The 15,883-nt window shown below is 39.4% G+C and overlaps 2 protein-coding genes across 2 annotated transcripts in view; both read left to right on the plus strand.

Moving 5' to 3' along the window:
• The window catches only part of bsdc1 (BSD domain containing 1), a 40,245-nt gene extending 35,222 nt beyond the window's left edge, over positions 1 to 5,023 (plus strand). Inside the window, exons 10-11 of the mRNA XM_028818648.2 lie at positions 3,152 to 3,255; positions 3,771 to 5,023. Of these exons, the coding sequence (XP_028674481.1) occupies positions 3,152 to 3,255; positions 3,771 to 3,803 (137 nt within the window). The 3' untranslated portion in view covers positions 3,804 to 5,023. The remainder of the gene's footprint in view (positions 1 to 3,151; positions 3,256 to 3,770) is intronic.
• LOC127525858 (uncharacterized) overlaps positions 1 to 15,883 on the plus strand; it is a 485,542-nt gene that overhangs the window by 343,965 nt on the left and 125,694 nt on the right. The window lies entirely within an intron of this gene.

Consider the following 15,883-nt stretch of genomic DNA (forward strand, 5'->3'; position numbering starts at 1 on the left):
AAAATCATCCCCACACACTTACATTGATACACTCATTATATAATGTTCTTACTATGGAATGATCTGTTTACTTTATGCCAGACATGGGAGCATGGTCATCCAGAAAGTTCAGCTGTTGATTCATCTGTCCACAGAACATTCCCTAAAAACACTAGGGCACTGGTTCTGAACAGGGGAGTCTTGGCCCACATCGGGGGAGTAAAGTTCCAGGGTGATTTATTGCAAGTGATTATTGAATCAAATCTCTAAAATTCTGGCTACAGGAGAGGTGTCACCCTTATGGAGAAAATGCAGCCTGAGGATCTATTTAACATGGCCCACCTCATCAATATCTGAACCATGTTACATAAGACCCACAATATCTGTTAGTTTTCTCAAAGACCTCCTTTAAAGTGAGTTTCATTTAAGGATTGTATATACTTTAGGTGGGTTACATTTACTCCTGGCATTAAAATGCTTCTCCAGTGTCCATGCCATGTCCGAAAAGAGATTGGATGGACTCCAACATATGCATGGTAATTTAGGATTTACAGATCACTTGCATTAGTTGTACAGCACAGAGCATCGGCACTGCTGACTTTTAATTAGATCGGAACAGGTTGCTTGTGACAACCCTAAAGTATGTGACATGCCACACTACCATAAAAATGTATGTGTTTTAACATGATGGCAAAGATTTGACAGTCTTATGAAGGAGATGGTAGCTTGACTTCAGATGCTGCTTCGCTTACTTTTTAAAACTGCACAGGTATCAATTCTGGCCACCCTTCTGCAGAATAATTCTTCACCCTACATAATTCCTTGTCTTTTCTGCTGACTTGATTGTTGTATGTGGACAGAAAGCACATTTGCGTTTCCAAGAGTGTTTAATGTTGCCATCACAGATAGAAACACTTCAGACCTGAATCCAGAGGATAACAAAGGAGTTTATGTAATGAAGTTAGGAAAAATTCTATAGCAACTATTTCATTGTTTTAAATATTACTTTTGATTTTTTTATCTTCAAAAATACTTAATCATTTTATGCTTAATTTAAGAAGAAATGTTTAGGCTGAGGAAGTAGTGAGCAGCTAAATTTGTGCAGTGACAAATAATGTATTTTAGTAAATACTGGTCATTATTTATCAAAATGTTGCCTACTCATGTTATATTATGATTAAGAAATTCAGGCACTAGTAAAAAAATAAATTGTATTTAATTAATAAAAGCATACATGCTGTCTTTGAAATGACTTGTTAATTTTGTATTACTAGTGGCAAGTATGCTTTTATTACTAAATGTAAGTTCAAAAACAAGCAAGCAAGCAAAAATGCAAAAGGGTAAATATTAATTGCCTATGTAGGTGGGCCATCACATACAGTATTCTAAATATGGACTGGGAGCTTTGAAGAAATAAAGGCTGAGAACCACTGGATTAAAGGATCATCCAGGTGCTTCCTGGCAGAGAATAGATGAGCAAATTTATGCCATTTTGGGTTAGCGGTGGTTTCTGCTTTGCCTTTTTCCAGTGAGGTCTATTTAGTCTAATGTCTTGCCGATTGTTGAGTCATGAACACTGACATTTGCTGAAGCAATAAAAACCTCCAGTTCTTTAGATTTTTTTATCTTATGTGTCTTACTAAAGGATTTAGCTCTGCACTGTTTGATTAATTTTGGCAATCCAGTCTTTCCTAGGAATAGGAATATTCACTACTACTCTTAAATTTTTTCATTTGCAGATTATGGCTGTCTCTGTGGTTTAGTTATGTCCCTGAGTATTAGGAATGGCTTTGCAGTCCTTTCCAGACATATACTTTCAAACAACATTTTCTCTTATCTATTTGGGGATGCCCTTTGATTTGGCCTTGTGAGCTTGTTGAATCTTTGTGTTGGCAAAATATTGAAATATTTCAGTATATTTAAGGTTTATATTGAGCAGAGATTTCGCTTTTCAATTAGCTTACTCTAGTTGTCCCTTTTAATTGGGTTGATTTATCTTGGGGACAGTTCCTTATTCACACAGTGCCAGTTGTTGTTGGATAACTTTGTTCATTAGACAAATTAAGTAATTTTAAAAATGTGTTATTTGTTCATTCAGGTGTCCTTTTCTGATTGAGAACCTAAACACCTTCGGTATCAAAATTTTGTAAGAAAGGAAACTAGGAGGTATCAGATACTTCTTTCACAGAACTGTTCATTCTACTGTCTACATTGAGACCATTTGAAGTCATTATTGTTACTGCTTTTCAGTGTTGTATTCATTTAGTCCAAAGCCTAGTCCTTGGTTTAGCTAAAGTCCTCCAGGTAGCCTGAATAGAGCACTCCAGTAAAGTGCAGATTTAAGAAAACTAAATGCCACTTTTTTCTTTTTAAACAGAGTGGTGCCTTTGAAAAGCAGGCATCAATATGCACATTATTCAAAGAAATTTCAGTAACTAAGAATTCAATTAAGCAAAAGTATCAGATTACACATTTTAAGAAAGACACAGTAACAAATATAACAGAGATGATGATCTAATTTGTTGGTTTTTTTTTTGTTTTTTTTTTAATAAACTGATATTAATCCACGTATAAGAAATTAAGTTTGTTTGTCAGAGAACTCTTAAGTGCCACATATCATTGATATGTATTTGGATGTCTATTGGCCTAGTTTCACTAAAACATACAAACATATGTTAATTTAATGCAATGTGACATTTTAAGGAAAAGCTACAGGGTGGCAAAGTTGTAGTTAGTGTCAGAACGTGAAGTGGAACTTAATGCTGTGTAATGATCCACTTTTGCAGTGTAACTGCACTCTGACCTCCAAAGGTCAAGCGAAAAGACAATTTCCCCTTGGGGATTAATACAGTGTACCAAATACCAAATAATTGTTTATTATTTAAATCTTTTTATGTTAGACTTACGGATCAAAATGCCTTTATTAAACTAAACATTTTGTGTCATGACTGGGCATAAATAATATCCTTTATTTACATATCATGCAACCTTTTAAACATTTTTGGGGTTGTTCCCAAACTTGGCAAAGACAACTTTTTGAAAAATCTCACATAAAGTTTTACACTTTTATTTATTTATTTATTTATTTTACAACATCTGTGGTGATACTTCAGTAGCACATTTACTTAAATATTTCATTGTTTCATGCTGTTCCTTATTTATTATTAAACAGGCTCAAGTACAGATATTAGTGAGGACTGGGAAAAGGACATTGATTTAGATATGACAGAGGAAGAAGTTCAGCTAGCGCTGTCAAATATGGAAGCATTTGGAGAAGTAAGTCTTGTTTGGTCTTGACCCATTTTACTTATTTCTGAAGTCATCTATCAATCTATTTTTCACAACTCCGTTATTGTGGTCTGGGTTACAGGGAGCAGAGTATCTGTCAGAGCAGCAGCACGTGTAAAGAAGGCATCCGCTTGAAGTAGAATTTATTAGTTATGTTCGGCAGGTGTCTGTATTTGTATGTGTCTGCTAAAGCAGTAAACGTCTTCTTTGTGAATAGTTCGGGCCTTCTTAACTCTGCTACTGACGTGTAACAGTGTTAGCTCACTGTAACCTTCACTAGAATAATGGATTTTGAAAATGATCAAATGTAGATCATGTAAAGTATTCATTTATGTATGATTCCAGAATTCTTATTATTTTGTTTTTTGCATGGATACATGGACTGAGGAGAAGTGCCTGTAATGTCTAGATATTTACTGTATGTCTGGTTAAAGTGGTTTGCTTCAGTTTCAGTATGTAATTATAGCTTATTTATAAAACTTTGTGGTTTTTTTTTCCCTCAGCTGGATGAAGAGGATTGGAAGGATTGGGAATAAAGATTACTAAATGTTGTTAACACAAAACATGACAAGGAAAGCACCTTTGCTTGCTAATTATTAGCGATTACTATTTACCTGTTAGCTGCTGTTTCTTCCCCAACAGTTTGAAGAAGTCCTTAAACATCTAGCCAATTTTTATAATATCCTTATAAAAATATTTATTGTAATATAAAATTTTCCCAGATTTTACACACCTTATTTTAAAGGGTCATTTTCAATTAATCTGATTTGGATGCTGACCATTGATATGATTTCATAAGTCTAGTGTATTATAATGGACTCTTTAAAATGCTGCCATCTTTAAAAGCAGGTCTGATGTGGAGAAATAATTTGAGTTAAAGGAAATGCTTAGTAATGAAAAGACATGATGATAATATGCTGGGTTTTTTTTAATTATATGGCCTGACCCTGTATTGTAAAATATATAAATATTTAAAACTCTCCTTCACATGTTAAGTGGGTATTATACCTGCAGCTAAGTATAAAAAGCAAAATTTGCTAATTGCTGTATAGTATACATTGTTGAGAATATATAATATAAGGAGTTATCATTTTTTGTTTGTTTTTCATACCTATTATTAAAAGTGAAATCCTTGTAAATCATCTTTGTACTCGATTCTACATTTGGGATTCAAAGAATATACTTTAATGCAAAAAATGTACATTTCTTTTCTGTGTGTGCTTGAGTATTCTTTTATATTGCTATTTTTATTCACAGATTCATTCTGTGATGTATAAAGTAACAATTGTTATGATTCTATAAGCTTTCTGTTTAGGGCATCACTGTGCCATTTTGTTCTCAAATGTGATCATTCAATACGGAACAGAGCATGCCAGACTCTGTAGATACTGTGGTAAGCTCATTTTCCAAAGAACAATTTTTAAAAATTGTTACATCTTCTAAGTGCTGCTTCTTAACAAATTTCCTGTCTGTTATGCATGCTGGTCCAATTGAATAAGCAACATGGTTGGTTAATACATTCTACTTTTAGTTAAATGTCTTTGTTAAATGTTATCTCAATGATAATTTTGCGTAATTGTCTTATTCATGTTTGTGTATTTATATTTGAAATTGAAATCATTATTATTTTAGCATTGGATAGCTGACGACCAGTCATTTTACTCTTTAGACATGATAAAAATGCAACTGAGCTAGAATCAATCTTCATGTAAGATCTTACTGATCTCTACTGACATTATTGTGTGATGTTTTGTTTTTAAACGAAATTATAAGGTGCCAAATATTTTACACCACTTAGGACTTCACCAGAGACTGTATTTCTAATACTTGGTTTTTCAAATTTAGATGGCAATATTTCATGAAAATGGAATGTTTTGATGTAATTAGAAATTAAAAACCAGGACATATTTGAATTTTACAATAGCACTCATTTGCAACTACTGTTTGTAATTTGCAGATAATGAATAGTGAAGAGTATAAAAATCCCAAGTATAACATTGCGGTTTGAGAGTAAGTGTAATCTATGTGCAGGTTAGTTTTGTTGAAGTTTTTTTAAACAGTGTCTGATTTTGATTTTTTTTTTCTTATCTTTTGTTCTTTTATTGTATGTTATATTGAATATGGGTCCAAAAAAACTAAAAAGTCTGTCAGTTTTCTTTCCAGCAGTGCTTTTTCATTTTGGTTAATTAAAAACAATAAGTAGTATCTTTTACAGGTTCAGTATGACCAAGATGTGTGAAATCAGTACAACTCCTTTCATACATTTAGTCTCTCACAGGTATTTTCTAGTTGCTGCCCTGATGGAATATGGGAAGAAAATTGGAGTAAATTATCCTGTCCTAAACTTGGAAAGTACTGTCTTTGTGTGAGTGTGAATAAAAGTGTAAATCTGCAATATGTCACAGTAGCCTTAAGTAAAACACTTTTACGTTAATGAGGGTGAGTCAATTATAAAAGATTTGGAAGGTGGAGTCTACAAGTGTATGAGCATCTAAGTGCTTTTCAAGAACAAGCACAAAAGTTAATTTTGCTTGTTTAAAAAATGTAGCTATATTAAAATTTCTGAAAATGGGAGCATCGCTGAGAATTGGAATCTTTTAAGCTTTGGCCACCAAACATGGTTGCGTCCTTTCTGCTTTCACACTATTAATTTAAAGCTCTTACTATGGAAGCTGGAGCAGTGCACTAAGGTTGCAGTGAAGTAATATTATAAAATGGCTAGCGTACATTATCAGATTTTGATGCCTCCTTCCTGACTTTGCTGTATTTCTTTTTATTTTCCATTATTTTTTTATTTATCTGGATCTAGTGTTTGAATATATTGTTCAAAACTGTATTTGTCTAAACAATTTCAGAAATAGGGCAAAAACAACACTAGAGATCTGCTTCTCACTCGCCAACTTCACATACAGCAGTAACATCCGTGATCACTGAACTTTTACCATACTTTTGGCACCCTCACCCCATATCTGGCACTCTGGTACTCTGGAGAGATGTGGACTCTGGTCCTGGTACTGTTGTGTGCACCCTATAAACCTGGGAAAGTAATCTAATCATGCCTGTAAGTCAGAACAAGACAATCCTAGGTAACCTCTTTGGGTAATGTAAAATTGGATGTAGGATTGTATCTTGCATCTAAACCATTTTGAAAGTTATATTAATAAAAATTGTGTAACGGCCATGTCATGTTGTATTTGATCCTTTTGTTAACTTTACCTCTGTGCTTGCTTCAATACAGCACCTATTCTGTACTCTACAAATAATTGTCTTACAGTTAAACAATTGTAATTTACCCTCATAAAGTCATCTTGGATAAAGCTTTTTGCATGTTATGTATTAACTAGCTGTGAAGCCTGTCTAAAACAGATTGATATCTAGGTGATCAACATAGACCTTAGGATTACCGTTTGCAGTGCAGCATGTATTGCAATGTTTTTTTGCAATGCATTTAATATAAAAATGCATTGCATTAATTATTCCAACAGATGGCACATCACAGCCGGGTAGTAATAAAATGCATTGCATCTGTCATACCAACAGCTGGCACATAACAACTGTTTGTAGTAATAAAATGCATTGCATTTATTATTTCAACAGATGGCCCATCATAAACATAAGCACTGTTTTACATGAATCCTATACAAAATGGCATATAACAGAGACATACTAACTGGAAGGACACACAGATACACAGACACAAACGCAGCGCACTTGGCCTTTTATTAAGGTGGATAAGCTGATTTCAGCCTGCCCAGTAGTTAATCTCTATTGGACATATTCAGAGATAATATTTGCAGTGTAGTGTGTTCGTCCGGTTGCTATGTCTTTGTTATATGCCAGTAAGATGTGCTACCCATCTAAGAGGGGTTGAAATCTAAGTAATCAACATAGACCTCAGTGTTAACGTTTGCAGTGCAGCAACTATTGGAATGTGTTTTGTAATGCATGTAGTAATAAAATATGTTGTTGGATTTGACATTTCAACAGATAGTGTATCACAAACATTTGTAGTAATAAAATGCATTGCTATAAATGTTTGTAATGTGCCACACATTGCCTTTTGTTGCGCCTTTTGTTTGTAAGTGTTTGTGATTCGCCATCTGTTGGATTATAGAGGCATAGCAAACACACAGACACTTGTCCACTTATTAAGGAGTTGAACATCAGTGGTCCAGATTATGCACAACCATCACAGACACCATAGTCAGAGATCTGGTCTCCTAAGTTACTGCACTGTCTGAGCTTCAAACATTTTAGCAAGTAAACAAATGTGCTTATTTGAAAATGATTCAAGGTTGTAACCTTTTTATTTGTATGTCCACCATCTTAAAAACTATTACATTTGGTTTCCATGTCAAATCTGCTAACAACTGAAGGACTACCAACCCTTCAACCCTTAGTCTGATAAATAAAGTGTTTACTATACTAGTGTAACCTTGAAAGAATGCATTTGCAGGCATGGCTGAAAAACATAAAAAGCCAATAATATATTTTTATATCTATCTGGCAAATTACACCAAAGTGGATGTTATGTCTAGACTAAAATACTGCAAGAGATTTGTTTCATGTCAGCATTTAAACTGATGCTCAGTGATATACTTTCCATCTAACATTTTAGGATTAACTAAACCAGCAACAATCTTTTATGGATATAAAAAACAAAGTCCAATCAAACTCTGGTCCATATCTCTCTATGGCACTGTCATGATAAGCAACTCACTGATTTTAGCCTTTTTTGATCACGGTTGCAGACCCCTACCATCCATTACATGATCTTATAAATCATATTATGACTCTTAAGTAGTAATAGAAGGAGATGTTTAATCACATACCAGTATTCACAAAGGCTTTGCTTTGCTGTTTTCTCTGCATTTTAGTAATTCAGATGCTTCAAAGTTCTGTTTGAAGTTCACATACTATATTTATTGTCCCTTGTATCCAAAATGCAGGCATACAAAAAATAAGACAGTGGACTGTTGAACGCAACCTTGTATAAGAGTCTTAATACAAAAGCCATAATTTCCTGTAGTTCATTTTGTTTCCACCTGATAATATTATGTTAATACATTTTCATTTTGAAAACTATTTTTGTATGCCGTTTCTTCATAATGAACAAGTATATGCTTGGTGTTTAAACAGAGAAGTGATGTAAGGGATTTTCCTCACAGTGCTTGGTGTGCAAACCTTGTCATACTCTTTTTGGCCAATTGTATTCCTATATGTATTGTTTATTAACTGTACAGATATAATCAAACTAAAAAATTGAACCAGAGAAGTACATTGTCACGGGACCTTTTCAAGTGTAAAATCTGGCCTCTTCCACACTGTTGTATTTTTTTCCACTGCTTCTGTTTGATATCCACAAGTAACATTGCTGTGTACTTCATCCTCGTAGGTCATACTCCTGACCATGGCATCCACTGACAAGTCTTCACAAGAAATGAAAGCTGTGCGCATGAAAATAGAAAGTTCTTTTTAAGAGTTTATACCATAGGCTTGATTGCACACCATGGGGTTCATTAGTTACCAATGTTTGAAAGCAATAGCTGAAAATACAGTAGTTGATTGGCCAAATACAGTAGAGCCTTAAAAAAATCAAAGTAATTCAATAACCTATTGTCTGCAAATAAAATCATAGTAAAATATAAATCTGTACATTAAAATGCTAAGGGTTGTCACACCTTGACCTTGGTCTTAATTGAGAAGTTATGACATGATACTTTTAACATGATCCAAGAGTTGAAGGTGTGGCTACTTTGGTCATGTAATTGGGCTTCAGGTCCTTCTCATGGTTAGTGGTGGTGTTTCCACATTCCGTGGCAGAAATGAAAAGAACAGTGGCATGGACATGCAGCATGGCTGATGGGAAAGAAACCATGGGGACATCTGCTGACAGTTAAACGTATTGCATAGGTCAGCTGATCATTCTCATTGCAAACACAAATCTACACTCTGAGTGCAAGAGAAAGTAATAACCAAGGAACTGGAGGTGCAGGCTAACTCCACCATGTTATTGGGCGTTAGCTCCTTCTCATTTCCTAGTAGTTCAAAAAGGAATACGCTACTTGCACTGTGAAGTACATCCTCATCAGACTGAGAAAACCATAGACGTGGAATAATCTACCAAGTGGTGTGGCAGACAGTAGGACTTTGGGATCTTTCAAAACTAGACTTGATGTAATTTTGGAAGAATTAAATGAGCTTTGTAGGGCTGAATGGCGTGTTCTTCTCTAGATTGTTCTTATTTTCTGACAGAAACACTTAACCAGGAGTAAAGTAATTTGAAACAATGGGCTTCCTGCTGAAAAGAAAGTCAAAGGCACATATAAGTATCTGGTTTAAGATAATAGACTGATACTGGGAAGTTTTGGAAAGGGGCAAAAGAAAAAACTTTATTGGGGCATTTTAGTGTGAAGGGAAAATGACCTTGGAGACATTCAGAGTAATCATGGAATTGTCTATAAGATTACAGTTCCAATGTTATTATTTTCTTTCATTTTCCAAAGACATGCACCTTGGGTTCATTTGCTTCTCTAAATGTTTCCTTTGTGTGTGTGAGTGAGTGAGCCAGAGGATGGACTGACGTCTATGGCTTCTTCCTATCTCATGCCTGTTGCTGCCAGGATAAACCCAACCTCCAAGCAGTTTCAGAATGGTATGCTGTGCTTTCAAGTATATTCAGTTGAAGTCACTAGTTGGCTTCTAAAATTATTAAAATAATTTTGATAATGTACTATGCATTGCCCCTTTTTTCTGTTTTTATTGCCACATTGAATGTTTTAATTTATACATTTAACTGGGTAGCATAGTGCTTGGCATTGCTCCCTCACCGCGTCACTGGCCCCAGTTGGAATCTGGCATCAGTTGTTGAAGCGTGGAGCGTACACACTCTTCTGATGTACAAGTTATATAGTACATAGTTGACTGACATCTCCATATTGGCCCTAACATATTAAGTTGACTGACATCTCCATATTGGCTCTATTTCAGCAAATATGAGTAAATGTCTCATTCATGGTTTATTCCTACCTTGTACCCAACAGTCGTCAGATCACAACCACCCTGTAATGAATTAAGTGGGTCCAATAAATGGATGGATGGTTGTTTCCTTAAGCCCCCTTTCTATATATGTAGGTCAATGTGATGCACTTGATTTGTGCAAATGAAAATGAATTTTAAATATTTACTCCCACTGAACCTGTCTGCATTCTGTATTTCATGTTTATTTTACATTCTGTCTTTTGAATGGTAACATCAACATAATTTAACTTCGATAAACAAACATATTAGCAGCTATATACACAATCTTAGGTTAGGTAGACTTCATAACTGCAGAGGAAAATGTGTGTGCAGCAAGAAAGTAGAAAACCAACATACTGTTCTAAACATTCAGGAAAACAAGTGAACAAATGAGAAATGATATCCATTTTTACAATCTGGACATAAGCCTAGTATTATTACAGATAAAAATATTGAATTATAAAACTATGATATAACATCTCAAAGAGTTCAAAAAGGTTAAAGAAGTGTGAATAAAAGGTTTTTAAATCTATTGCTTGTAAGCCTTAGAAATCTATATCTACAGCCTGATGGCAATGTTTGAAACTTTAGCAAAAGAAAATGGCTACTGTCTGACAAAACTGAATCTGACCTTTTAATAATGGAGTTTAAACTTAATATGTACAGTTTACTAATATTAACAATGTGTATAGAATTAGCTAATTACCACCTCTAAAGTGAATGTGGGTGTGGGCATGGGCATGTGTGTGTTCAAAAAACAGAGAGCCCCATCCAGGGTTGGTTCCTTCCATATATCCAGTACTGCTGAAGTAGGCAGCCCCTGTGACCATGAATTTGGTCATTTATTTATGGATGGATGGATGGATCTTTATTCCTAACTAAAAGCAGAACGTGTACTCCAACCATTAAATGGAATCGATCGACATCACAAAGAATGCAATGTTATTCGGCCAGTAGTTAACTAAAGCAGCAAGACAGCCCCTGAATCTGCTACTATCAACATCCACATTTATTTTCTGCTAAAGGCAAATAAGATGCAGTAATCATTCACTGTTGCTAATTATTGTGGTAGGTGAGAGAAAGCTGTGATGTAATAGGCTAGAGTTTTAAGGGCTTTATGAGGCTTATGTAAAATGTTTTCATAAAAATCACAGATATATATGCTTCATGTGTTGCATACAGCAGCACACTTGTTGACAGAAATCACATTTAAAGTGCACATTCCATAATCAGGGAAGAAATGTTTTTATAATGAATTCAATTTGAATTTGTCTCTTTCTGACTTGCAAAGCAAAAAAAAACTGACACTTGATACTTCATTAGCTTGGGTCTCAATTTAAACATGTGGGAAGTGCACCTTTGGTTATAAACTTTTTGAACACGTTATGAACAACAGACAACTTTCAATAAAAGCAAATCTCTAAATTAACATAAGCCACAATAAATAATAATAATAATAATTCATTATATTTATATATCAGGGTGTTCATAAGAAATGTAATGATTTACTTCATGAGGTAGAAGTACATAATAATCAAGAATAGTTGCATCAATTGATTGAAATACTATCCATCCAGCCATTGTCTCCCGCTTATCCGAGGTCGGGTCGCGGGGGCAGCAGCTTGAGCAGAGATGCCCAGACTTCCCTCTCCCCAGCCACTTCTTCTAGCTCTTCCGGGAGAATCCCAAGGCGTTCCCAGGCCAGTCGAGAGACATAGTCCCTCCAACGTGTCCTGGGTCTTCCCTGGGGCCTCCTCCCGGTTAGACGTGCCTGGAACACCTCACCAGGGAGGCGTCCAGGAGGCATCCTGATCAGATGCCCAAGCCACCTCATCTGACTCCTCTCGATGCGGAGGAGCAGCGGCTCTACTCTGAGCCCCTCCCGGATGACTGAGCTTCTCACCCTATCTTTAAGGGAAAGCCCAGACACCCTGCGGAGGAAACTCATTTCAGCCGCTTGTATTCGCGATCTCGTTCTTTCGGTCACTACCCATAGCTCATGACCATAGGTGAGGGTAGGAACATAGATCGACTGGTAAATTGAGAGCTTCGCCTTGCGGCTCAGCTCCTTTTTCACCACGACAGACCGATGCAGCGCCCGCATTACTGCGGATGCCGCACCGATCCGCCTGTCGATCTCACGCTCCATTCTTCCCTCACTCGTGAACAAGACCCCGAGATACTTGAACTCCTCCACTTGGGGCAGGATCTCGCTACCAACCCTGAGAGGGCACTCCACCCTTTTCTGGCTGAGGACCATGGTCTCGGATTTGGAGGTGCTGATTCTCATCCCAGCCGCTTCACACTCGGCTGCGAACCGATCCAGAGAGAGCTGAAGATCACGGCCTGATGAAGCAAACAGGACAACATCATCTGCAAAAAGCAGTGACCCAATCCTGAGTCCACCAAACCGGACCCCCTCAACGCCCTGGCTGCGCCTAGAAATTCTGTCCATAAAAGTTATGAACAGAATCGGTGACAAAGGGCAGCCCTGGTGGAGTCCAACTCTCACTGGAAACGGGTTCGACTTACTGCCGGCAATGCGGACCAAGCTCTGGCACCGATCGTACAGGGACCGAACAGCCCTTATCAGGGGGGCCGGTACCCCATACTCTCGGAGTACCCCCCACAGGATTCCCCGAGGGACATGGTCGAACGCCTTTTCCAAGTCCACAAAACACATGTAGACTGGTTGGGCAAACTCCCATGCACCCTCCAGGATCCTGCTAAGGGTATAGAGCTGGTCCACTGTTCCGCGACCAGGACGAAAACCACACCGTTCCTCCTGAATCCGAGGCTCGACTATCCGACGGACCCTCCTCTCCAGGACCCCTGAATAGACTTTTCCAGGGAGGCTGAGGAGTGTGATCCCTCTGTAGTTGGAACACACCCTCCGATCCCCCTTCTTAAAGAGGGGGACTACCACCCCGGTCTGCCAATCCAGAGGCACTGTCCCTGATGTCCATGCGATGTTGCAGAGGCGTGTCAACCAAGACAGTCCTACAACATCCAGAGCCTTGAGGAACTCCAGGGGGAATCTCATCCACCCCCGGGGCCCTGCCACCAAGGAGTTTTTTGACCATCTCGGTGACCTCAGTCCCAGAGATGGGGGAGCCCACCTCTGAGTCCCCAGGCTCTGCTTCCTCAATGGAAGGCATGTTAATGGGATTGAGGAGGTCTTCGAAGTACTCCCCCCACCGACCCACAACGTCCCGAGTCGAGGTCAGCAGCGCACCATCCCCACCATATACAGTGTTGACACTGCACTGCTTCCCCTTCCTGAGACGCCGGATGGTGGACCAGAATCTCCTCGAAGCCGTCCGAAAGTCGTTCTCCATGGCCTCCCCAAACTCCTCCCACGCCCGAGTTTTTGCCTCAGCAACCACCAAAGCCGCATTCCCGCTTGGCCTGCCGGTACCTATCAGCTGCCTCCAGGGTCCCACAGGACAAAAGGGTCCTGTAGGACTCCTTCTTCAGCTTGACGGCATCCTTCACCGCCGGTGTCCACCAACGGGTTCGGGGATTGTCGCCACGACAGGCACCGACCACCTTACGGCCACAGCTCCGGTCAGCTGCATCAACAATAAAGGAACGGAACATGGCCCATTCGGACTCAATGTCCCCTACCTCCCTCGGGATGTGGTCGAAGTTCTGCCGGAGGTGGGAGTTGAAGCTACTTCTGACAGGGGGCTCTGCCAGACGTTCCCAGCAGACCCTCACAACACGTTTGGGCCTACCACGCCTGACCGGCATCCTCCCCCACTATCGAAGCCAACTCACCACCAGGTGGTGATCAGTTGACAGCTCCGCCCCTCTCTTCACCCGAGTGTCCAAGACATGTGGCCGCAAGTCCAACGACACAACCACAAAGTCGATCATCGAACTGAGGCCTAGGGTGTCCTGGTGCCAAGTGCACATATGAACACCCCTATGCTTGAACATGGTGTTCGTTATGGACAATCCGTGACGAGCACAGAAGTCCAATAACAAAACACCGCTCGGGTTCAGATCGGGGGGGCCATTCCTCCCAATCACGCCCTTCCAGGTCTCACTGTCATTGCCCACGTGAGCATTGAAGTCTCCCAGCAGAACGAGGGAGTCCCCAGAAGGTATGCCCTCTAGCACCCCCTCCAGGGACTCCAAAAAGGGTGGGTACTCTGAACTGCTGTTCGGTGCATACGCACAAACAACAGTTAGGACCCGTCCCCCCACCCGAAGGCGAAGGGAGGCTACCCTCTCGTCCACCGGGGTAAACCCCAATGTACAGGCTCCAAGTCGGGGGGCAATAAGTATACCCACACCCGCTCTGCGCCTCTCACCGGGGGCAACTCCAGAGTGGTACAGAGTCCAGCCCCTCTCAAGGATATTGGTTCCAGAGTCCAAGCTGTGCGTCGAGGTGAGTCCGACTATATCTAGCCGGAACCTCTCAACTTCGCGCACTAGCTCAGGCTCCTTCCCCTTCAGAGAGGTGACATTCCACGTCCCAAGAGCCAGCTTCTGTAGCCGAGGATCGGACCGCCAAGGTCCCCGCCTTCGGCCACCACCCAACTCACACTGCGCCCGACCTCCTTGGCCCGTCCCATAGGTGGTGAGTCCATGGGAAGGGGGACCCACGTTGCCTCTTCGGGCTGTGCCCGGCTGAGCCCCATGGGTGCAGGCCCGGCCACCAGGCGCTCGCCATCGAGCCCCACCTCCAGGCCTGGCTCCAGAGTGGGGCCCCGGTGACCCGCGTCCGGGCAAGGGAAAACGCCGTCCAAAATTGTTTTCCATCATAGGAGGTTTGTTTAACCGCCACCTTATCGTGGTGGAGGGGTTTGCGTGTCCCAATGATCCTAGGAGCTCTGTTGTCCGGGGCTTTATGCCCCTGGTAGGGCCACCCAAGGCAAACTGGTCCTAGGTGAGGGATGAGACAAAGAGCGGTTAAACAAACCTCCTATGATGATGATTGAAATACTAAAATAGACTAAAAGTCTAAATATTCTCGATTGTAATGGAAAGTTGTCATTTTTGATCCTCTGATGGGGTCCATAGAGGGATGGATCCCTAATAAGGGATTAGAAACCAAAAAATAAAAAACATTATCAAATAGTTTAAAATGGTACCCCACATGCGTATTTTTGAAATTTGTCAATTTTAACCTTGTGGAAGCGAGCTAGGGCTGCTGGTAAAGAACCAGATATAAAAAACAATTTGCATATTCCTGATCTGTAACCTTGTAATAGCATAAAACAACACTCCAAATGCTTACATTACTGATCCTAACTTTTTCAAACTATTGTAGAATGGATTAACTTTGAACCCTTCTATCGCATTAGGGGATGAACTCCTGGGGTCATGCTCAACTTCACGTCCTTGTGATCATTTTTGCTGAAGACACCTATTGGTTTATTCATTATCATTATTTAAAGAGGTTCTGTAAAAAGCCAAATTTCCCCTGGAGATAGATAGATAGATAGATAGATAGGACAAATCTATCTATCTATCTATCTATCTATCTATCTATCTATCTATCTATCTATCTATCTATCTATCTATCTATCTATCTATCTATCTATCTATCTATCTATCATGAGGGTGTAATTTACTGCTCAAAATA

Source organism: Erpetoichthys calabaricus, chromosome 14 (genome assembly GCF_900747795.2).
Source record: "Erpetoichthys calabaricus chromosome 14, fErpCal1.3, whole genome shotgun sequence".
Classification (NCBI taxonomy): Eukaryota; Metazoa; Chordata; class Cladistia; order Polypteriformes; family Polypteridae; genus Erpetoichthys; species Erpetoichthys calabaricus.